A 24,353-nucleotide genomic window follows, 5' to 3' on the forward strand; every position below is an offset into this window, starting at 1 on the left:
CGACAAAAAGCGTTGCGAGCGAGTGCCGCCTTGGAAACTCCAATGTGCAAAACAGCTGACGTGCGTTCTCTACGGAGGTGAACAAGTCTAACCAAGGTTCTCCCCATTGCAGGAAGAGACCTTACGCCACATTCGGATGGAGACGCCATTCGTGGTAGACCATGCATCGTCGGCTGAGTTCATCTGCTCTGGCATTCAAGGAGCCTGCCAGGTGTTGAACCACCAGGGAAATGCCCAGATGTTCCAGCTAAGTCCATAGCCCATAGACACAACTCCGCCTTGTTTGTTGCAATACCACATGGCGGTGGTGTTGTCTGTTAACACCTGCACTGCTTTCCCCTTGAGGGAGGGAGGAATGCTTTCAAAGCTAGTCGAGTTGCTTGGAGCTCCAGATGACATATGGAATCCGGTTTCCGCCGGAGACCAGATGCCTCTGATCTCCTCCTCTACCATGTAGCCACCCCATCCCAGAAGTGACGCATCTGTCACGACTAAGATCTGGTTGGGGAAAGGAGAGGGATCTGTCCTTGACCCAATCCTGATTCGTTAACCACCACTGCAGGTCTTTTGCAGTCCCTTCCGAGATCTAGACCTTGTCGGAGAGATTTTCCTGATGCTGCGCCCACTGTAACTTCAGGTCCCACTGCAGAGCCCGCATATGCTATCTAGCATTTTGAACCAGCAGGATGCAGGAAGTTATGAGGCCCAGCAGCCTCAGTCATTCTCACCGAAATCCAGGACAGAGGCTGAAACATCAGTATAGCCTGAATATCCTGGACTCGCTTTTCGGAAGGATATGCCTTAAACTGCACTGTATCCAGAACAGCTCTGATGAAAGGAAGCATCTGAGAAGGAGTCAGGTGTGACTTCGGCACGTTGATAGTGAACCCCAGCGAATGCAAAAGGGGCCAATCGTCGAGGTAGGGGAAGACTGTGACCCCTAACCTGCACAGATGAGCTGCCACCACTACCATCACTCATGAAAACCCAGAGGCACTGGTAAGGCCAAAGGGGAGCACAGTAAACTGAAAGTGCTCGTGACCTACCAGGAATCGTAGGTAACGCTGGTGGGCCGGCAAGGCGGGAATGTGGAAGTATGAGTCTTGCAAATACAACGCTACCATCCAGTCTCCGGGATCCAGGGCCGATAGGACCTGAGCCAATGTCAACATTTTGAACTTCTTTTTTAGGAAGAGATTGAGGGACCGAAGATCTAATATAGGTCGAAGACCTTTGTCCTTTTTCGGAACCAGAAAGTAGCGGGATTAGCAACCACAACCTACTTCTGGCAACGGAACCCTCTCTGTAGCTCCTTTGGCCAAAAAGGCTTGGACTTCCTCGCGGTGAAGCACCATATGATCCTCCAATATCGGACTGTATGAAGGTGGCATGGCTGGAGATGTCTCGAAGGGGAGGGAGTAGCCCCTTCGGACAATTTGAAGGACCCTCCTGTCCGAGGTAATGGCTTGCCATTGGGGCAGGTAATGGTGTATCCTGCCACCTACTGGATCCTGATGTACCTGCGGACTAGGAAGGCTTGGAGGCTGAGGAGGGGATGGACTAAGCGACCCGCTGGCTCCCTAATCCCCGGGAACATGGGATCCTACATCCGCGCAGAGGCTGTACAGCATGCGCAGGTCTGTGGCTAGGGGCAAAAGGATGCGGTTGGGTGCCCCTTCCGTAGCCACGAAAGGCGGACTGCTGGGGTCTAGATGCGGGTGCGAGGCAAAGGGACCGGGCCATGGCTCGGAAATCCTTATGGCGCTGAGTCCGCCTTGTCTCTGAAGAGACGTGTACCATCAAAGGGCATGTCCATCAAGGATTGCTGGACATCCCCCGAAAAGCCAGACGTTCTCAGCCAGGCCTGGCGTCTCAATGCCACTATTGATGCAACCGATCTGCCTAGAGAGTCAATCATATCCAGTCCACAACGAATCATGAACTTCGCTGCATCCCTCCCATCTGTTACAGCTTGGGACAGGACAGTCCGTGCCTCCTCAGAAACTGCAGGCAGCACTTGCGCGACCGTATCCCAGAGAGTATGGGAATAGTGTCCCAAAAGGCAGGCAGTGTTCACGGACCACGGCACTAGACTGTTGGAAGAAAACAACTTCTTCCCCAAATTATCCAGTCTTTTTGATTCCCTATCCGGGGGTGCAGCAGGGAATGTGCCAGATGAAGAAGAAGATGCCTGGATGACAAGGCTCTCAGGCGCGGGGTGTTGGGTCAGGAATTTCAGGTCTGACTGCGCAGGCCGATGGCGGGCAATCGTCGTATTCACAGGAGCCCCTGTGCTTGGTCCAAAAGGACGTCTGTCAATGCTCCATTAAAGGGTAAAAGGGGCTCGGAAGAGCAAGACCCTGGCTGAAGCACGTCGGTTAGGATGTTAGGCCTAACCTCCACAGAAGGAAGCTCGAGGTCCAGGACGTCAGCCGCCCTTCTCACCACCATAGAGTAAGAAGCACCCTCCTCCGTAACCACACTAGGAGGAGACAGCATACCCGTGTCAGGGAAGGTCTCTAGACCACTGGCATCACCCAAATCCTGCACCCAGTCCATTTGTGGGTCAAGCTGGTATTCTAAAGGGTCCAGCGACCCCTCCATACTCTCCCCGTATCCATACCCACAAGAATATGGGTCTAGATCAACCCTAGGCCCTGGACAGCCCATAGAGAACGGAATCAGCATTGATCGATGTCGTTCTGGCTCGTCGGGTATGAGGATGGGATCGATGTCAATTGTGGGCCTAACCGATGTCAGGAGTGTTGACATCTGACCGGATGCTGGGGAAGGTCGCCGTGGCACGACCGGCGTCGGGACAGATCCGCGATTAGACCACGGACGGGCCCCTCCAGAGCAGAGGCCAAAGCTGACTGCTTTGAAACCGAAGGGACCCCAACTGACTCACCTGTATCCGAAGGCGGCTCCGGCTTTCGGGAAGTCGGGGAAGCGTGGAGCTGACCTAGAAGAAGGCTTTTTTGATGGAGGCCTAGAGCGTCAACGCTCTTCCTATGTCATATCATCCGATCGACAGGATGAAGTCGAAGAACGCTTGCCTTTCTTTGACTTTTTTGGTGACCCGAATGTCCCGATGACTTGGAGGACGAAGAGTGGTGATGACTCCACGGCCAGTCTCGAGATCTTCCTCTCGAACAGGACCGTGAATGCCGTGGAGTCGAGTGTCAGGCCGCCATGAGCTTTAGGGACCACTCCCTCAAAGCCTTCGGGTTCATGGCCTGACACTCTGAGCACGACTTTGGGTCATTTTCGCACTCCAGACACCATAAGCACACGAGGTGCGGATCCGTCACCAACATAGGAGTCGCAGGGCTTGAATCCGGTCTTGCAGGACATCCTTGACACATCCACGAACTCGTCAAAAATACGACAAAAATGTCGACGTAATCAAAAAACGACTGAGTTAGCTTTTCTCCGGATCTGCGCATAGGCTGGGGTGGGAAAAAAAGAACTGACATCAACGCGCCAGGGTGGCACCTAAATACGACTGCGACAGTCGTCATGGTGAGCACGACGCAGCAGAGTCGACCGACGCCACCTGACGGCACACGCAGAGGTACTGCACAAAGAAATAATCTCCCTCCAGTCTGATGCCTGGGGAAATTCAAAGGTAAGGAATCTGCAACTAGAAGTCTCTATCAGATCCCTGATGCACTGTGTCTACTTGTCGCTGCCAAGGTTCAGTCCTAAGCCCTCCTAGCTCCAAGATGCCCCAGGCTCCAGCACTCTCCAGCTGGACAAACGATGTCCTCACTGCAACTCCTGCAACATGGGCATCCCTCTTTGCTGTACTGCTGAGGGCTCCCTGTACCTGCTTCCAGAGGGTGCTGCTGGGGGCTCCAACACTTCCTGCCGGCTCTCCTACTTGCCCAGGGATAGCCCTGACCTACCTGCCAAGGTTGGGTCACATGGCCCTTACAGGTCCCCACAAATCTTGCAAACTCCATGCAACACTTCTCTGCATTTGCCAAGGCGTGTTGGGAGTCCTGCTGACCACTGAGCCCTCTGCAATTTCATGACCGGCATGCAACAGCTTGAGGCTGACTCCTAGGATCCTCCTGCATTGCCTGGATTCCTGCATTTCTTAGAACACTGTCCTACAAAAGCATCACTGAGAAGGGTGGTCACTGCCCTCCGGCACCACCTGGGCACCTCCGTGTGGTCTGGACTGTCCCCCTTCTCTCCTTAGGTCCTCTTCTTGCAGAATCCACACCTGGGTTCCACCGACCTGGTCCACGGGTCACTGCAGCAGCTGGACAACCGAGATCCCCATTGACTTCAGCAGGAGGTTCTGACACAAATTCACACCTATGCACCTGGTGGAGGTAACTCCACTGTTCTGGGTATCCACAGGTGGGGCACTATACAACCTCTTGTCCCAACGGATTTCATCGGGGTCCTCTGTGAAGGGTCATAAAACCTCTAAAACCTCCAACCACGACTTCCTCATGTTAGCCTAAGGACACTGACCTGCGATTAGTACTCTGCGCACGGGCACCTAGGGAATCCTAGCTACTTAACATTTGGGTTTTAGTACTTCCCCAGGCCTAAGGGTCTATCAACAAATAATGGAAACAGTGACTCCTTAGTTGCACATTACTTACAATTTGAGCATCGTATTGTGGGAAAATATGGTGGTCTAACACTATAACACATATGTTGCCAAGATGGAAACTGGAAAACCCAGACCAGTAAGTTTCAAATTATTTAATAGTGGAAAACACAATGTAAATATTTATCTACCCCACTCTTGGCTTAGTACCTTTTAGGTCCATTAATGTACATCCATTATTTTAAATTCATACAACTCAAGAATAACATTAGTAATCAAAATGCTTCAAACATCCAGGTATATACCACTTTTTACTACAACCAGTTTTTACAGAAGATTTACAAATTATGTCCTTATTTCTTTAAAAGTTCATATAAACACTTCCAATGCCAGTATCTGAAAGCATTTTTACAGACACATTGTTAGCTGTCCTAAGGGTCCTTGGGTGGTAGTGTGGAGTGGGAGTAATTTTCGCATGCCATTTTTTTAGTAGATGGTTTGGCCCCCTGATAGGGCCCCATGTTTTTTTGTGCCTTTACTTACCTGTTAAGTATATTTTTGTATGTTCATATCTCCAGTTAGGAGATATACCAAAGTTAGTTTTAGAGTATGTGTGACAACAAATATAACTTATTTTTCTAACACTGGTGTGGTCCTTTCCTGTATGTACATCACCTACTGACCTGTGTAGTATTTGGATCTGCTTTTCACTCTCGTGGACAAGCCTTAGTTGCTCTCCACGGCTACCCCTTTGAGAGCTTGGTTATCTAGAGCCACCTACGTTACCAGTAAGGGTTGTTTGGACTCAGTACAGGGTGCCTCACCTATAGGTGTACACCATATACGAGCCAGCCTCATCCAAAAATAACAAAGGGAAATATAAATTTGAAGAGAAAACACACTGCTTTAACATCAAGAAAATAATGGAGTCCAATGACTGAAACAATAACAAAATGCTTACCTCTGCCACATTTTCAGGACCCCCAAGCTCATCTATGAGTTCATCTAGAGTGTTTGGAGGAAGATCTTCCGCTAACTTCTCTAATTTATCTAGCAGCTCCTTCTTCATTTGTTGGGCTCTTTCAACAGCGTCTTGGCTGGTAACACAACTACTGCTATTAACGTTTACTGAAAAATAAAAGAAAAATTATTTTTCTTGTGTTGGCAATTCTCATATTTGTTTCTTGCCAAGATTATGAAAAATACAGGAAAATTGTTCATTCAACTAAAACATAGGTCTAGAAATATATATCCAGCAGGAGGAATGTCCAGGAAGAATTATTTGGCTCATTAACTTGACCATGCTAAAGTGCCAAAAAATGGATGGAACTTAAAAGCCACATTGGTAGTTGTTGGTAGGAGTAAATGCGTCAAACAACGCAAGATGAAATGCCAGAAGATAAAATTCCAGGAACCAAAGTGACCATTATGGTTAACCACCCAAAGGAACTTTAGAAAAGCTGTACAAGAAAGTGTGTTGATCACACATTTTAGCAAAACATAAGGTGTGAAAATAGTTAAATGGCCATAAGCTCCCCCAATATCATTCATTATCTGTCAGATCAGTTTTCTCTCAAATTGACATGACCACAATTTCCCCAGGTACTTCAAGCTGGGCTGTACACAATCTTTATTTTTAACAATTCGTGGTTTGTGCGCGTATGATGAACTAATTTGACCATAAGTCAACCAATCACTGGCAATCCAGTTACCTCTTTTTGCCATGAGCAACCAATCTGAAGACATTTAAAGCAAGTTTGCTTTGCTTACTGTTACCAGATTTCATCATTCTAAAAGAGCTACACACAAACCACCCAACAGAAGCATTAAAGCACATTCTGGCAAGAGTAATGCATGAACTCTCATGGGGAATCTTTTACCCCTTTGCCTCAGTTAGAGCCTTTTATTGTTTATTTCCCTTTTGTTGAATGTTAACGGGCAAGACTGTCCATACTGCTCTCAACAAGCAAACCTCCCCTCTTTGTCGCAGTCCCCCTCATGTGCATCTCTTTAATATCATTCATCCTACTGCATTCATAAATATTTACTCGTGTTTAAGGCATTCTAAGCTACCTCACTGCACCAGAAAAAACTCTTATTGAGGAAATGTGATGAATTACATAGTGTAGTTATGTGACCTTACTGTGTAATACCTCCTTTAGGACATTCAGGTTTAGGATGTCAAACTTGCAGCTCAACCCTGATTAACCCTGAGTATCTGTTACTCTGAGAAGCAAGGCTTACAAAAAGGAGCAAGTGTAAAGCATTCCAGCAGCACAGCTAATAATTGAAGAAATCGACAAAAAAACAAAGAAATCCTACACCAATTTATAAAAATCAATTATTTTTATGTACTTTTAGATACCACAGCAAAAAAAAGATTCACCCCAGGGTTCCAGAGATAAAGAATTGGCAAGACATAGTAAGTCAAAGCATTTCACTCAACCACAAACAAGCATTGGTAAGTTTAACAAATTTGACACTTAGAAACTTTCAACCTAAAACATTTGGGCTAGTTATAATGAACAAGTTACTTACCTTCTGGTAGCGCCTTATCTGAGATGGACCTTATGTAGAATATTCCCTAGGCGTCAAAGTGGATCCAGAAACTTTTGCTGAGCAGAACCCCAGCGAGCCAGTAAGTATAGTCGTTCAGCTTCATGTTGAGTCGTCCACGCTGGAAGTGAGGTGCGTGGTGCCTATGTAGGCGCCACCTCAGTGCCCTGTCTTTCTTTTCAAAACTTTCCACTGTAGAAGCACAGAGCCATGAGAAATACTAACCACTGGTGTGGTGAGCTAGGACCCTTTAAAAGGGGAACAACTTTTTACTATAAAATACGTTTGCAGAACAAGGTGGATGGGTAAGGAATCTGCAGCAGGATAGGGTCTCTACCAGATAGTGTTATCGAACATGTTACTTAGCTTCACTAATGCAATATCTGGTAGAGACCATCTAGCTGCATATTCCTTACCTTTGATTTTCCCAGGTGTCAGGCTGGCTCCGGAAACGTTTGCTGAGCAATACCCTTTGCGTGCGCCGTTGGGTGGCTCCATGTGGCATCGGCGCTGGATGTGGTGTTGCGGCTACCTATATAGGAGCCGTGCAGGTGTCAGTTACTCTTACCTCAACTTTCCATGCCAGAAGCGCAGAGCCATAGTAAGAAATGGCGCAAAGTATGTCAAAACTAGGGCCCTGAGAAAGGGATCACCTTAACCCTAGTAACAAGTCTGCAGTGCGGGGAGGCATGGGTGGGCTTAAGGAATCTGCAGCTAGATAGAGTCGCTACCAGATAATGAAGGTAAGTAACTGTTTCATCTGATAGAGACTTCTAGTTGCAGATTCCTTACCTTTGAATAGATACCCAAGCCATTTCCTCCTGGTGGATGGCTGCGGGCAATGTTTTCAGACCAAGATATCCTGCATGGTCGAACCGTATGAAATGCCTCTTCCTGCAGACGTAACTGTCCAGGCAGCAGTGCTTTGCAAATGTGGGCAGTGACACCCACAGTGCTCCCTAGCAGATGCCCAGGACTCAGACTCCATGTGCTAGCACTGTGGTCGTAGCCTTTCCCTAGTGGAATGGGTCCTTCAGCCCTCTGGAGGCTTTCTTAGCCAGGGCACAGCAGATCTCGATACAGAGAACAACTGCGCGAAATGGTCCACTTCTGTACTGCCCGCCACTTCTATGCTCCCACAGAGTTGGTCGTCCACCTGGAATTCTATTGTGCGATCAAGATAGAAAAACTCAGAGTCGTTCCTCTTCCTTAGAGGGCTATGGGGGAGGGGGCGGTCAAAGAAGGTGGGCAAGGTGATAGTTTGACCCAAATGTAAAGTGGTCACCACCTTGGTAAAGAAAGAGGGACAGGTCCATAACACCACTTTTCCCAGAAATACAGTGAGATATGGCAGTTTAGATGATAAGGCCTGTATCTCACTCACCCTCCGGGCAGATGTTATTGTCACTAATAAGGCTGTCTTGATGGAGAGCAGTCGGACGGAACAATTGTGTAATGGCTCAAAGGGAGAGCACATGAGGTACGTTAGGACCAAATTAAGATCCCACTGAGGCATTACAAAGGGCTTAGGAGGGAATATATTTACAAGCCCTTTAAGAAACCTATTTAAAAAAGGGGATTTGAAAAGAGAGGTTTGATCAGGCAGCCACACAAAGGCTGATGGAGCAGAAAGATAGCCTTTCATTGTCCTCAAAGAGGAACCCTGTTGGGCAAGAGAAAGAATGAAGATAAGAATATCAGATAGCAAAGCAGAGAGAGGATCTATAGACTTCTCTGTACAATATGTTACACATTTTTGCCAACGATGGGTGTATACCGTCTTTGTGGCGGAACGTCTGGCTGCCAAGATGACATTACAGACTTTTGGAGGAAGGTTAAAAGCTGTCAACTGCAGCAGCTCAACCTCCGCGCATAAAGGCGCAGAGTTGACAGGTTCAAGTGGAGAACCCTCCCCTGCTGCTGTGACAGAAGATCCTCCCAAAGGGGTAGCCTGATCGGAGGATCGATGCTCATTTTCAGAAGGTCGGGATACCAGACTATGGCCCTCATTCTGACATTGGCGGGCGGCGGTCGCCACCCGCCTGGTGGTAACCGCCATATGGCTGCTCCACGGTCGGAAGACCGCTGGGGCCATTCTGACTTTCCTGCTGGGCCGGCGGGCGCTAGCCAATATAGCGCCCGCCGGCCCAGCGGGAAAGCGGCCTGCAACACTGAAGCCAGCTCCGAATGGAGCCGACGGTGTTGCAGGTGTGCGTCAGGTGCAGTTGCACCCGTCGCTCTTTTCACTGTCTGCTAGGCAGAAAGTGAAAAGCATACTGGGGCCCTGTTAGGGGGACCCTGGACACCCGTTCCCGCCATCCTGTTACTGGCGGTGAAAACCGCCAGAAACAGGCTGGCGGAAAGGGGGTCGGAATCCCCATGGCGGCGCTGGAGGATTCGCCCAGCCGGGGGAAATCCGGCGGGAAACCGCCGGACCCGGTTTTCCGGAATGGGCAATGAAGCACTGCCAGCCTGTTGGTGGTGCTTCAGTCATTTTAGCCCTGGCGGTCTCAGACCGCCAGGGTTAGAATGACCCCCTATGTGCCCAATCCAGAGCCACAAGGATTACTTGAGCTGGAACGTTCTTGATCATCTTGAAAACTCTGTGCAGGAGAGGAATAAGCAGAAAGGAGTACAGGGGGCCTGAGCTCCACTCGTGAAGAAAGGTGTCACCGAGCCAGAGCCACCTTGGAAACTGAGGCAAACAGATCTAACCAAGGCTCTCCCCACAGCTAAAACAGTCCTTGCACCACCTTAGAGTAAAGATACCACTTGTAATCCGCTAGGCATCGACGGCTGAGTTTGTCCACCCTGGCGTTCAGGGAACCCAACAGGTGTTTGAACCACCAGGGTTATGCTCTGCTGGTCCAGCCATGTCCAGAGATGGAGGACCTCTTGACAAAGGGTCCACGACCCCACCTTGCCCTGCTTCTTGAAGTACAGCATGGCGGTGTTGTCTGAACACCTGCACCAAACTTTCCCTTGAAGGAGGAAAGAAATGCCTTCAATCTTAGTCAGATTGCCCTGAGTTCCAGGATGCTGATGTGGAGTCTGGATGCCACTGGAGACCAGAGCCCTCTGATCTCCACCTCTTCCAGATGGCCACCACATTCCAGAAGTGATGCATCTGTCACTATTGTGAGTTCTGGTTGGGGAAGAGAGAGGAGTCTACCTCTGACCCAATCGAGGTTCATTAATCACCACTGCATATCTTTTGAAGTTCCCTATGAGATCTGGACCATGTGGGAGAGATTTCCCTGATGCTACGCCCACTGGAGTTTCAGATCCAACCCGCAGAGTCAACATATGCCATCTGGCATGTTATACCAAGAGGATGCAGGAGACCATGCGACCCATCAGCCTCAGAGTCAGAGTCATTCTCACCGAAATCCAGGACGCAAGCTGAAACATAGGTATCATGGCCTGAAAATCCTGAATACGCTGTCCAGGAGAAGCCTGAAACTACACTGCGTCCAGAACAACTCAGATGAAAGGGAGTGTCTGAGAAGGATTCAGGTGGGATTTTGGCATGTTTACAATGATCCCCAGCAAATGTAGTAGGTTTGCCGTAGTCTGAAGGTGGGAGACAGCCTAGGGCGAACTTGCCTTTAACAGCCAGACACTGAGGCAGGGGAAAACTGAAACCTCTGACCCGAGTAGAATAGATGCAACCATCCCCCATTATCTTGGTGAACATCGAAGGTGCATCAGTAAGGTTGAACAACAGCATTGTGAACTGAAAGTGTTCATGGTCTACCTTGAACTGCAGGTAGCACGTGTATGCTGGCAGGATTGGGATGTGGAAGTACACATTCTGCAAATATAGCGCTACCCACCAGACTTCTGGATCTACAGCAGACAAGACAAGCAAATGTGAGCATCTTGAATGTTTCCTTCTTGAGGAAAATATTTAAGGTCTGTAAATCTAGAATAGGGCGAAGACTTTTGTTCTTTTTGGGTATCAGGAAGTAGTGGGAATAACAACCACTTCCTACTTCTGATATCGAGACCCTTTCTATGGCTCTCTTGGCCAAGAGAGATGAAACTTCCTCTCGGAGTAGATTTAAATGATCCTTAGTCAGTAGTTCGAACATTGGGGGACAAGGCAGAGGAAAGGATAGAAAAGGCAGGGCACAGCCCTTCCTGATGACCTGCAGTACCCATGCATCTGATGTTATTGACTTCCACTGGAGGAGATGATGGTATATTCTCCCTCCCACTGGGCAAGCATGGTCCTGCAGATGCAAACTAGGAGGGCTTAGAGACTGCAGCTGCCGAGGGCTGTGTGGTAGACTTCTGGCCTGCAGATCCTCTAGATCTGAAGACACTGCACCCACATCTGCGCACACTCTAGGTTGGTTGCATTGGACTGTGGCTGACATAGGGCTGGCGTGGTGCCACACCCCATCCGTGGCCAAGAAATGGGGGGGGGGGGGGAGAGTGGGGAAGGCAGACTGTGGATGACGGGGGTTGCTGAGAGGCCTAAGGACTTGGCCGTAGCCAGAGATTCCTTAAGGCGCTCCAGTGCCAAGTCTGCCTTCTCACCAAATAAGCGAGTGCCATCGAAGGGCATGTCCATTAGATTTTCTTGGACATACTATGAAAACCTAGATGTCCTCAGCCAGGCATGGTGCCTCAAAGCCACCATTAACTCAACCGCTTTGCCCAGCAAGTCAGTTGTATCCAGTCCACATTGTATGGTGAAATAAACTGAATATCTCCCATCTTTCAATGTCTGGGAGAGTATGGCCCAGGCCTCCTCCGGGACCCGAGGGGGCACTTGCACAACCATTTTGCAAATGGCATGGGGGAAACGGTGTAATAAGCACAAGGTGTTCATAGACCACAGTGCCAGGCTGGTGGAAGTAAACTTCTCCTCAAGGTGGTGCAGCCTCTTGGACTCCCGATCTGGGGAAGAAGGAGGAAATGTGCTATGGGACGCAGAGGTTAGGCAACCAAGCTCTCAGGGGGTGGGGGTGCTGGGTGAAAAAGAGTGGGTCTCCTGGAGCGGGTCGATGGCGGGAGGCAATCATCTTATTAACAGGAGACCCTGTGCTGGGTTTGGACCAAGTTTCCAGCAGGACATTTGTAAGTGCATCATTAAATGGCAAACGGGGTTTAGATGTGGAAGCCCCTGTAGGAAGTTGGCTCTGTATATACTATCTCAAAGTAAGAGATAGTGTGCACAGAGTCCAAGAGTTCCCCTTAGAGGTGCGATAGTGGCAAAATTAGATCATTCTAATGCTCTATTTTGTGGTAGTGTGGTCGAGCAGTAGGCTTATCAGAGGGTAGTGTTAAGCATTTGTTGTACACACAGGCAATAAATGAGACGCACACACTCAGACTTGCTCCAGGTCAATAGGTTTTTATATAGAAAAATATCTTTTCTTAATTTATTTTTAGAACCACAAGTTCAAGATTTGAGGTAAATACATAAAATACCAGGTACTTCACAAAGTTAAGTTAGGAGCTTTAAATGTAAGCAATATCATATACAGTCTTTGTTAAAATGGCAATAAGCTATTTTAAAAGTAGACAGTGCAAAAATCAACAGTTGCTGGGGAGGTAAGTATTGGTTAGATTGTGAGGTAAGTAAGACAATTACAAGTCTCTGTTCATGGGCATAGGCAGCCCACCGTTGGGGGTTCAGGGCAACCCCAAAATTACCACAACAGCAGCTCACGTCAGGTGCGGAGGTCAAAGAGGTGCCCAAAACACACAGGCACCTAAGAAGAACAGGGGTGCTCCGGTTCCAGTCTGTCTACAGGTAAGTACCTGCGTCTTCGGAGGGCAGTCCAGGGGGGTTTTGTAGAGCATTGGGGGAGGGGGGGGGGAAGAGAGACACAAGTAAGCACACAAAACACACCCTCAGCTGCACAGGGGCGTCCGGGTGCAGTGTGCAAAGCAGGCGTCAGGTTTGTAATTGAAATCAAAGGAGGGACCCGGGGTCACTCTAGCGGTGCAGGAAGGGCACAGGGGGGCTTCTCAGGCCAGCCACCATCTGGGCTAGGCAGAGGGTCGCCTGGTGGCCACTCCTGCACTGAGTTTCTGTTCCCTCTGGTCCTGGCAGCTGCAGGTGCAGTGCTTGGTTCAGGCGTTGGGTTCCTTGTTGCAGGCAGTCGCAGTCAGGGGGTGCCTCTGGATTCTCTCTGCATGCGTCACTGTGGGGGTCCAGGGGGGTCGTCTCAGGCTACTCACGAGGTCGCAGTCGCCTGGAAGTCCTCCCTGTGGTGTTGGTTCTCTGGAGCTCGAGCCGGGGAAGTCGGGTGCAGAGGGTGAAGTCTCACGCTTCCGACGGGAAGAGTGAGTTCTTTAGAAGTTGCTTCTTTGTTGCAAAAGATGATGCTGTTTTTGAGCAGAGCCACTGCTCACGGAGTTTCTTGGTCCTTTGGTTCAGGGCAGTCCTCTGAGGCTTCAGAGGTCACTGGTCCCTGTCGGATGCGTTGCTGTTACAGTTTTCTTCGAGTCAGGAGACAGGCCGGTAGGGCTGGGGCGAAAGCAGTTGTCTCCGTCGTCCCTGCAGAGCTTGCAGGTCAGCAGTCCTTTTCGTTGCAGGAATCTGATTACCCGGGTTCTGGGGTGCCGCTAAATACTAAATTTAGGGGTGTGTTTAGGTCTGGGGCAGTAGCCAATGGCTACTGTCCTGGAGGGTGGCTACACCCTCTTTGTGCCTCCTCCGTGAGGGGAGGGGGGCACATCCCTAATCCTATTGGGGGAATCTTCCAAACTTAAGATGGAAGATTTCTAAAGGCAGGGGTCACCTCACCTCAGGACACCTTATGGGCCGTCCTGACTGGTGGGTGACTCCTCCTTGTTTTTCTCATAATCTCCTCCAGCCTTGCCGCCAAAAGTGGGGGCAGTGGCCGGAGGTGGGGGCATCTCCACTAGCTGGGATGCCCTGGGGTGCTGTAACAAAAGGAATGAGCCTTTGAGGCTCACTGCCAGGTGTTACAGTTCCTGCAGGGGGAGGTGTGAAGCACCTCCACCCAGTGCAGGCTTTGTTTCTGTCCTCAGAGCACAAAGGCTCTCACCACAGGGGGGCAGAAACCCGTCTCAGTGGCAGGCTGGCACAGACCATTCAGTCCTGCACTGAAGGATTGAGTAAAATACAGGGGACTTCTTCTAAGATGCCCTCTGTGTGCATTTTGTAATAAATCCAACACTGGCATCAGTGTGGGTTTATTATTCTGAGAAGTTTGATACCAAACTTCCCTGTATTCAGTGTAGCCATTATAGAGCTGTGGAGTTCGTTTTTGACAAACTCCCAGACCATATACTTAATATGGCCATACTGTACTTACAAAGTCTAATAATAGAATTAGACACTGTAGGGGCATATTGCTCATGCAGCTATGCCCTCACCTGTGGTATAGTGCACCCTGCCTTAGGGCTGTAAGGCCTGCTAGAGGGGTGACTTACCTATGCCACAGGCAGTATTTTGTGCGCATGGCATCCTGAGGGGGATGCCATTTCGACTTTGCCTTTTTCTCCCCACCAACACACACAATATGTAATGGCAGTGTGCATGTGTTAGGTGAGGGGTCCCTTAGGGTGGCACAACACGTGCTGCAGCCCTTAGGGACCTTCTCTGGTCACGGGGCCCTTAGTACCACTGGTACCTTTTACAAGGGACTTATCTGTGTGCCCGGGATGTGCCAATTGTGGAAACAATGGTACATTTTTAGTGAAAGAACACTGGTGCTGGGGTCCTGGTTAGCAGGGTCCCAGCTCACTTCCCAGTCAAGTCAGCATCAATATCAGACAAAAAGTGTGGGTAACTGCAACAGAGAGCCATTTTCCTACAGCCACCAACAAGCCTGGGCAAAGGTAGAAGTCGCAGTGCAGCAAAAGTGGAGCTGCCAGGCATCAGGAAGGTCCAGGAGGGCTCAACCCACAGGGGGAGTCCAAGGGGGACCCTCAGCAAGGCAAGGAGTCCACAGAAGGAGTAGGCAGCCCCCACAGGAGACCCACTGGACAAGGAACCAGGAGTCACAGAGGTGCCCCTGCAGCACAACTGGAGAAGGGTCCCACGCCGCAGGAGAAGCACGCAGAGGGGTGTGCATCGTGCTGGGGGGGGTGGGGGGGGGGGGGGGGGGGCTACACAGAGCCTGAACATTCCTGGGAGGAGATGCAAACAAGCCATGGTAGCTGCAGGAGATGCAGTTCACCTGGTACTGTCCTGCGTGAGAAGGCAAAGGCTTACCTCCACCAAAACTGGACAGCTGGCAGAGAGGACCAAGGTGACTACTCCAAACCACCACCGGTGGTGCAGGATCCAAGCAGCCCAGGAGGAGAGGAGATCCAAGCAGCCGGTCGTCGTTGCAGTTAGTGCCTCCTTGACTCCAAGGGAGATTTCTTCTTACTTCTCGTGCAGACTGAAGACTTGCCGCCCTCAGAGGATGCACAGCCAGGGAACTGTTGCAGAAGCTGGAAGGAGCTGTGGAAACAATGTTGCAAGCAGAGTCTTCATCGTGGATGCAGATTGTCAGTTCCTGGAGGGTCCAGCCGCGGTTCCAGTGGCTAGAAGTCGAAGTAGAGGTTGCAGAGGAGTCCTGCTGGAATCTTGCAAGCCGAATCGGAGGACCCACCCAACAGAGAGACCCCAAATAGCCCTAAAAGGGGGACTGGTTACCTAGCGAGGAGACCATCTATCAGGAGGGGGCTCCAACATCACCTGTCTGGCCGGGCCAATCAGATGCTCCCAGAGGTCCCTGCCAACCTTGGATTCAAGATGGCAATACCCAGGGAACCTCTGAAGGAGCTCTGGGCAACACCCCCTGGGGTGGTGATGGACAAGTGAGTGGTCACTCCCATTTCCATTGTCCAGTTTCGCCCTAGAGCATGGGACTAGGGGTCCCTGAACCGGTGTGGACTGGTTTATGCATGGAGGGCACCAAATATGCCCTTCAAAGCATACCAGTGGCTTGGGGAGGCTACCCCTCCCAAGCCATGTAACACATTTCCAAAGGGAGAGGGTGTTACCCTCCTCTCCCCAAAGGAAATCCTTTGTTATGTCTTCCTGGGCTTGAGCTGTTCAAGCAGCAGGAGGAGGGCAGAAACCTGTCTGAGGGGTGGCAGCAGCTTGGGCTGCCTGGAAACCCCTAGAATGCTGGGGTCCTCTAAGGAGCCCCCAGAGTGCATGGAATCATAATTCCAATACTGGCAACAGTATTGGGGTATGATTCCAACATGTTTGATACCAAACATGCCTAGGTTCTGAGTTACTATTATGTAGCTATGTTCAATACATGCATAAAATTACATCCTCGGACCCACAAAGTCCATGAAAATGGCATTGGAGTTCGAGCAGGGGTGCCCTCACACATAGGTACTTGCACCCTGCCCTCTGGGCTAGGAAGACGTGCCACAGGGGTGACATAGTAACCTGGTGCAGTGACCCTTTCACGCAGGCTGCAATGGCAGGCCTTCAGAACACTTTGCATGGGCTCCCCAAGAGTGGCATAATCCATGCTATAAATAAAAGGTGTAGCAATGGATTCTAGCTTTGTCCCAGAGATTGCTCACATAGTTAAGGATTGCTTTGAAAGGAGGTGGATTTATGATATCAATAACCCCTTCCAAAAGCATGTCATACAATAGCTCCAATACACTGACATTTTTATGATATGGGAAGGTGATAAGGAGTTCCTCTCCGCCATCCACTTGTGGCTCAACCAACATACAACTGATTTGAGATTCACTATGACCTGTGATTCCAGATGTATCAACTTTTAGACCTTTGGGTGGAGTCAAGAGAGGGTTACATTTAAGTGAACTTACGCACAAAGCCTACAGATAGAAATACACTACTACATTTTTTCCCAGTAGCCACCCCCGCAATTTGAGGGAGAATTTAATGTATGGCCAGAGACAAAGCACCAATGAAAGAGGGTGACAACTATTCTAGATAAAATGGAAGCCAGACTCATTGAGAAATATAGCGCAGCCAGATATGGGCTGAATGATTTAACCAAAATGTGGTTCCTGATACGATGCTAAAAATAAAAAGTGAACAGATATGCAAATGGCCTTGCTGCGTACATACATTCTGAGTACCCTAAAGGGTTTGTTTCAATATACTGTTTGATAATTTTTTAGATAGCCTATGTCTTTGTTGGGTACATACATTTTGAGTACCATTATGAGTTTGTTTCGATATTATCTAATAATTTTTCTGAATCCTCTGGTTGTTTCCAATAGCTATATCAATTAAATGTTGAGACATTGTACATAGCGGTGAGATAACACTAGTTTCCTACATACCAAAACTCTGACCAGTTCTTTCAATAGAAGTTTTCTATCATTTAAAACTGTTAAATGCATATTCAAATATGGCCGCCAGTTAAAGCTGGTCAGCGTAAGACAATAATAATGGCTTATTACATGTTAAAAGTTGTTGAGTATATTGAGATGTGACACGTTTGTAAACCATGGATATATATTTTTTCAGACCCACCGTGGTGATTTAACACAGCATTATCAAAGTTTAGCTTGAATATCGTCCCATGTAGTTTTGACCGTTGCAATGCAGTCGCCCAGGAGGAGTTTCTCTCCGTAATGCAGGCGTCTCCAAGACCCACTTCAAGTTTAAATATGGCTGCCAGTACACCCGAGAGTCGCAGTGCAGTCTCCCAGGAATAGCTGCACTCCGGAATCACGTGGGACTTGCGCACACCGGTGGTTCCTCACAGCATGGTGTAGGCACCTCCATAGCTTTGCGAGTGATTGATTAAGACATGCACGGATTTAAAGTAAGGAATCCTTTTCATTGATAGACTCAAGACTATGACAGCGAGAGGCATAAAAAAACTACACATTTGAGGATTTTTCTCATTTTGACTTGTATAATTAGGTTTTCAAAAAAATGCTTTAGGAGCTCGTGTTGGGACAAGTCATAATGACGCCTTCCCACACTTTTAAAGATAGACATTTTCAAAGGAATTTGGAGGGTCTCACTCAAATATGATCGGGCTAATACCTGTGACCACCATAAAGGTTAGTGTGTGTGTGCACATGCCATATCATAAGAATTAGGTTCGCACATGTCACTAGGAAGGATTAAGGTTCCCTACAGGGATCGTGCCTCACCCTGGTATCTTGAATCCCCTAAAACCACTTGAAAAAATGTTTCACTATTTCAGTACTTTCGGGGATGGAGTGTTTAGCTCACCACATCTTTTAACGTGCACGCATAAGAGTGTTCACCCCACCACATTTTGTGTCTTTCACTGAATAATGTATGTTTGTATGTGTCTTTTTCAATGAGCATCACAGGAGCATTGGCTCTTAGAAGAAAGAGGAATAGCCCACAAGGTGAAGAAAATACATGTTGGTGAACAGGGTGCTATGTGACCCTGGTGGTATTGCTGATAGTATAGCTATAGCTACAATAATGAGCATACACAATTGCAATTCTATATATAGGCACCACTTCCTATGTCCCGATCAGGCCCATAGATGGAGGACTGAAACGCTTCTAACAACTACCTGAGGAGTGTTATGAAATAAACTATGATATAGGATTATACCGCACTTAACTTGTACAAACAATTATCTATTAGGGACGGTATAGATCATCCCTACCTCATATAGAGGACTGCTCTTGGAAAAAGTGGCAGCCCACAGTTGCATTGTAAGTTTCGTGTGCAGCATTTACTGCACTCAGTAGCTGCTTTTTGATGATGTATATATTTGTGTGATGTGACATGTACATACATATATACATATGTATATATACATATAACGTTTTAGTGGTGTGCATTGTGTCAACACTGTATACTGTATGTTTTCCTAAGAGGAGGAGCGAGAAAGTGAGACAAGTATAAATTTGTTTAAAGCGTTGAGTGCCAGAATCATAAATCTTTCCAGTGATCAATTAATGTTTTCACTGTGATGTATAATATATGTATATTTTTCCATACTGTAAGGAAATGCCTCCTTGGCATGGTTACCCCCTGAGTTTTTGCCTTTCCTGATGCCAAGTTTTGATTGAAAGTGTGCTGGGACCCTGCTAACCAGGCCCCAGCACCAGTGTTCTTTCCCTAAACTGTGTCTTTGCTTCCACAACTGGCACTCAGATAAGTTCCTTATAACTGGTAACCCTGGTACCAAAGGCCCTGATGCCAGGGAAGGTCTCTAAGGGCTGCAGCATGTCTTATGCCACCCTGGGGACCCCTCACTCAGCACATGCACACTGCCTCACAGCGTGTGTGCGCGCTGGTGGGGAGAAAATGACTAAGTTGACATGGCACTCCCCTCAGAGTGCAATGCCAACCTCACACTGCTTGTGGCATAGGTAAGTCACCCCTCTAGCAGGCTTTACAGCCCTAAGGCAGGGTGCACTATACCACAGCTGAGGGCATATGTGCATGAGCACTATGCCCCTACAGTGCCTAAGCAAAACCTTAGACATTGTAAGTGCAGGGTAGCCATAAGAGTATATGGTCTGGGAGTTTGTCAAACACGAACTCCACAGTTCCCATAATAACTACACTGAAATCCGTGAAGTTTGGTATCAAACTTCCCAGCACAATAAATGCACACTGATGTCAGTGAGGAATTTATTGTAAAATCCACCCAGAGGGCATCTTAGAGATTCCCCCTGAATACCAATCCGACTTCTAGTGGGGCTGACCAGTTTCTGATAGCCTGCCACAACCAGACGAGTTGCTGGCCACACAGAGGAGTGCCTTTGTCACTCTGTGGCCAGGAACACAGCCTGTACTGGGTGGAGGTGCTTCTCACCTCCCCCTGCAGGAACTGTAACACCTGGCGGTGAGCCTCAAAGGCTCACCCCCTTTGTTACAGCGCCACAGGGCATCCCAGCTAGTTGAGATGCCCGCCCCTCCGGCCACTGCCCGCACTTTTGGCGGCAAGGCTGGAGGAGATAATTAGGAAAACAAGGAGGAGTCACCCACCAGTCAGGACAGCCCCTAAGGTGCCCTGAGCTAAGATGGCCACTGCCTTTAGAAATCCTCCATCTTGAGTTTGGAGGATTCCCCCAATAGGAATAGGGATGTGCCCCCCTCCCCTCAGGAAGGAGGCCCAAAGAGGGTGTAGCCACCCTCCAGGACAGTAGCCATTGGCTACTGCCCTCCCAGACCTAAACACACCCCTACATTTAGTATTTAGGGGTCCCCCAGAACCCAGGAAATCAGATTCCTGCAACCTGAACTAAAGAAGGACTGCTGACCTACAAGCCTGCAGAGACGACAGAAGACGGCAACTGCTTTGGCCCCAGCCCGACCGGCCTGTCTCCCGACGCAAAAACCTGCAACCAGCGACGCATCCAACAGGGATCAGCGACCTCTGAAGCCTCAGAGGACTGCCTAGAATTCCAGGACCAAGAAAGTCTCAAAAGCAAAGGCTCTGCTCAACAACCATCAACAAACTTGCAACTTTTCTACAACTTCAAAGACCTCACTCTTCCCGTTGGAAGCACAAAACTTCACACTCTGCACCCGACGCACCCCCGACTCGAGATCCAGAGAACCAACACCACAGGGAGGACTCCCCGGTGACTGCGACCCCGTGAGTAGCCCGTGATGCCCCCTATGGACCCCAACAGTAACACCTGCAGAGAGAATCCAGAGGCTCCCCCTGACCGCGACTGCCTGAACCAAGCACTGCACCGGCACCCCCAGGACCAGATGGAACCGAACTTCAGTGCAGGAGTGACCCCCAGGCGACCCCCTGCCTAGCCCAGGTGGTGGCTGGCCCGAGAATCCCCCTTGTGCCCTGCCTGCACCGCTAGAGTGACCCCGGGTCCCTCCATTGAAACAATACAGAACCAGATGCACGCTTTGTACATTGCAACCGGCCGCCCCAGTGCCGCTGAGGGTGTTTTTTGTGTGCCTACTTGTGCCCCCCCCCCCCCTGCTCTACAAAAAAACCCTGGTCTGTCCCCCGAGGACGCGGGTACTTACCTGCTGGCAGACTGGAACCGGAGCACCCCTGTTCTCCATAGGCGCCTATGTGTTTTGGGCACCTCTTTGCCCTCTGCACCTGACTGGCCCTGAGCTGCTGGTGTGCTAAGTTTGGCGCTGCCTTGAACCCTCAACGGTGGGCTGCCTATGCCTAGGAACTGAGACTTGTAAGTGGCTTACTTACCTCACAATCTAACCAATACTTACCTCCCCCAGGAACTGTTGATTTTTAAAATAGCTTATTGCCATTTTAACACAAACTGTATATGTTATTGCTCTAATTCAAAGTTCCTAACTTACCTGTGTGGAGTACCTTGCATTTTATGTATTTACTTCAAATCTTGAACTTGTGGTTCTAAAAATAAATTAAGAAAATATATTTTTCTACATAAAAACCTATTGTCCTTAAGTGAGTGTGTGTTCCTCATTTATTGCCTGTGTGTGTACAACAAATGCTTAACACTACCCTCTGATAAGCCTACTGCTCGACCAAACTACCACAAAATAGAGGATTAGAATTATCTAATTTTGCCACTATTTTACCTCTAAGGGGAACCCTTGGACTCTGTGCACACTATCTATCACTTTGAGATAGTATATACAGAGCCAACTTCCTACACATACTCTACACCAGTTTTGCATCAGTGTTGTTAGATAGCCCAGGTATAGTGGGGTTACAAGGGCTTTCCCCCATCGTTATGTATATGTATATGTGAGGCCGAAGCCGCCGGCATGGATCCGGTAGGAGTCTCTTCCGACCCAGTGGGGTCCGAAGGCACACCAGAGGAGTCAGCCCACTCAAATATGCGGCGCATGGCCCCGTAAAACTCCCCAATTTGAGCAGGTGTCAACCCTGTCCACGCAAAAGGTGAGAGACTGGGAGTCAAACTGCCCTAGGGCTCCGTAGAGCAGTGCCGGGAATACACGTTACCCACTCTTCTGGTCGGCCGATGGATGAGGCGTAGTCTAAGTCTTCTTGGACTTCTTTTTATTCTTGTGCCTCATTCCTTAGTGTGCCGAGGACCTCAAATGGGAAGAAGAGGACTTGGGGCTTCGAGATCGGTCCTGGGGACCACCTCCTCAAGTGGGACGAAGACATGCTCGAAGTCACACATGCCAGTTGTTGCAGTCTGCCAGGCTACAAGAAGCTTGGGTGACCGCTCCTTCAAAGCCTTTGTGCCATGGCCCAGCAGTCCGAGCTAAACAGAGCTCAACAGAGTCAAGGTCGCACTCGAGGCACCACACGCAGACAAGACTGGGATCAGTGATCGACATGGTGTGGTGACAAGTGCCACAAGGTTTTAACACAACCTTCTTCGAAGACATCCTCAACACACTAAAAAATCTTAACAAAACGTCAGGGGATAAAAAATAAAGGCCTCTCAAAAAGCGACTGAGGGGTAGCACTCTCTGGATCTGCACTAACTGGTGCAGACAGAAACAAACTGACACCCAACCGTGCGCACAAGGGGTATTGCTCAATAAAGTTTCCGGATCCAGTCTGATGCCTGGGAAAATCAAAGGTAAGGAATCTGCAGCTAGAGGTTTTTCTCAAATGAAGGTAAATAACTTGTTCATCTGATAGAGAGTTCTATTTGCGGAGTCCTTACCTTACCCAGGTAATACCTTCCTGGAGGTGGGGCTGCTATATGGATCAGTCTAAGAAGTTCTGTAGGACCAAACAGGAAAAGTGACTGTCACGCTGGACTTGAGTGTCAGGCAGTAGTATTTTGTAAACATGTGACGCCCATGTCGCTCCCTGTCTTATCTAGGTCAGGATCTTCATGAACCAACAGTGGTTGCAGCCTTGGCTCTGGTAGAATCAGATCGCAAGCCTTAAGGAGGTTTCTTTTTGGCCAATTCAAAGCAGATCATGATGCAGAGTACTACCCATCATGAGATGGTCCATTTTTTAACCTTCCCTATCTTTGCTCTGACATACCCCATGAAGAGTTGTTTGTCCACGCAGAGCATTTTTGTACAATCAAGATAGAACACCACCATTCTTTTTGGGTCCAGCCAATGGAATCTCATCTCTTTTTAGGGGTCAGGAAAAAGGATGCAGCTTGTCTAGGTAGGTGCTTAGGTAAGGAGGATGCACTGCCAGACCTGTAGCTCACAGACCCTCAAGCCAGTTATCACTACTAGGAGGGCCGTTTTTATTCTGAGAAGTATGAATAGATGTAAGAAAGTGCCTCTTTCGACATGGTCCCCACCAATTTTCTTTGCCTAGTTTCTGGTGTAATTTTGGATGAAAGTGCACTGGGTCCCTGCTAAACAGGTCCCCAGTAGCAGATCTCTTTCCCTAAACCTGCACAGTTTTTCCCAACTGGCAAACTTTTAGTTGCCACTAAGTCCCTAGTAAACGGTACCCCTGGTACCTAGGGCTTGGGGTACTAAGTAAAGGCCCCTGAGGGCTGCAGCACAGATTGTGCCACCCTGCAGGACCTCCTCACTGGGGTAACTAAGGAAAGACCCCTCAAGGATGTAGCACAGATTGTGCCACCCTCCGGTAACCCCTCACTAAATGCACCCAGTGCTGCCTACGCAGGCTGCATGTCTTGATGCAGGCCTAAAATTAAAACAACACGGCACACAGCTTGCTTGCCCTTTCCTCTTACACTGCATGCAATATATGCAAGTCACCCCTCTGGCAGGCCTTCCAGCCCTAAAGGCAGGGTGCGTTATACTACCTGTGGGGGCATATCTGCATAAGCAGATATGCCCCTGCTATGACTTTGTCGATTCTCAGACATAGTAAGTGAACAATGAAGCCATTTTCAGTACATACGCTGGACACTGGTCATTACGAGTTCCCCAGCTACATGATGCCTTCACTGAGAATAGGGATGTTTGATAGCAAACATTTCACATTAATAAACCCTCACATAATCCAGTGATGGATTCATTTATACATGCACTCTGAGGGCATCTTAGAGGTGCCCCCTGCAAAAACTACCAACTCCTAGCATGGGAACTGACTGGTCAAAACCAGTACAGCCGCATTAGACACAGTTTCCATCCCCTGAGGTGACAGCCAGTGCTCTTGAGAGCTCAGAAAAAAGGACTACTCTGGGCAGAGGTGTGACCTGCTCTTCCAAGCAAGATGGACATTCCAGGGGCACTGGGTAGGGTATCAAAGGACCTGCTAACTTTGAAATATGATCCAGGCCTTTCCAAATAGAGGAGAAGGTCGATCCCCAGCTCCAGACCCGCTTTTGGCAGCAGGATTGGCATGTAAATTAGTAGGCATGCCCACTTCATGCTAGAATCACCCTTAAGGTGGACTAGCTTAAGTGGAC

General features: G+C 48.9%; 1 protein-coding gene across 4 annotated transcripts in view; it reads right to left on the reverse strand.

Moving 5' to 3' along the window:
- SBNO1 (strawberry notch homolog 1) overlaps positions 1-24,353 on the reverse strand; it is a 1,077,952-nt gene that overhangs the window by 422,701 nt on the left and 630,898 nt on the right. For all 4 annotated transcript variants that reach the window (XM_069214997.1, XM_069214996.1, XM_069214993.1 and 1 more), the window contains one exon: positions 5,532-5,698. In XM_069214997.1, the coding sequence (XP_069071098.1) occupies positions 5,532-5,698 (167 nt within the window). The remainder of the gene's footprint in view (positions 1-5,531; positions 5,699-24,353) is intronic.

The sequence above is a fragment of the Pleurodeles waltl genome, chromosome 11 (assembly GCF_031143425.1).
Source record: "Pleurodeles waltl isolate 20211129_DDA chromosome 11, aPleWal1.hap1.20221129, whole genome shotgun sequence".
Classification (NCBI taxonomy): Eukaryota; Metazoa; Chordata; class Amphibia; order Caudata; family Salamandridae; genus Pleurodeles; species Pleurodeles waltl.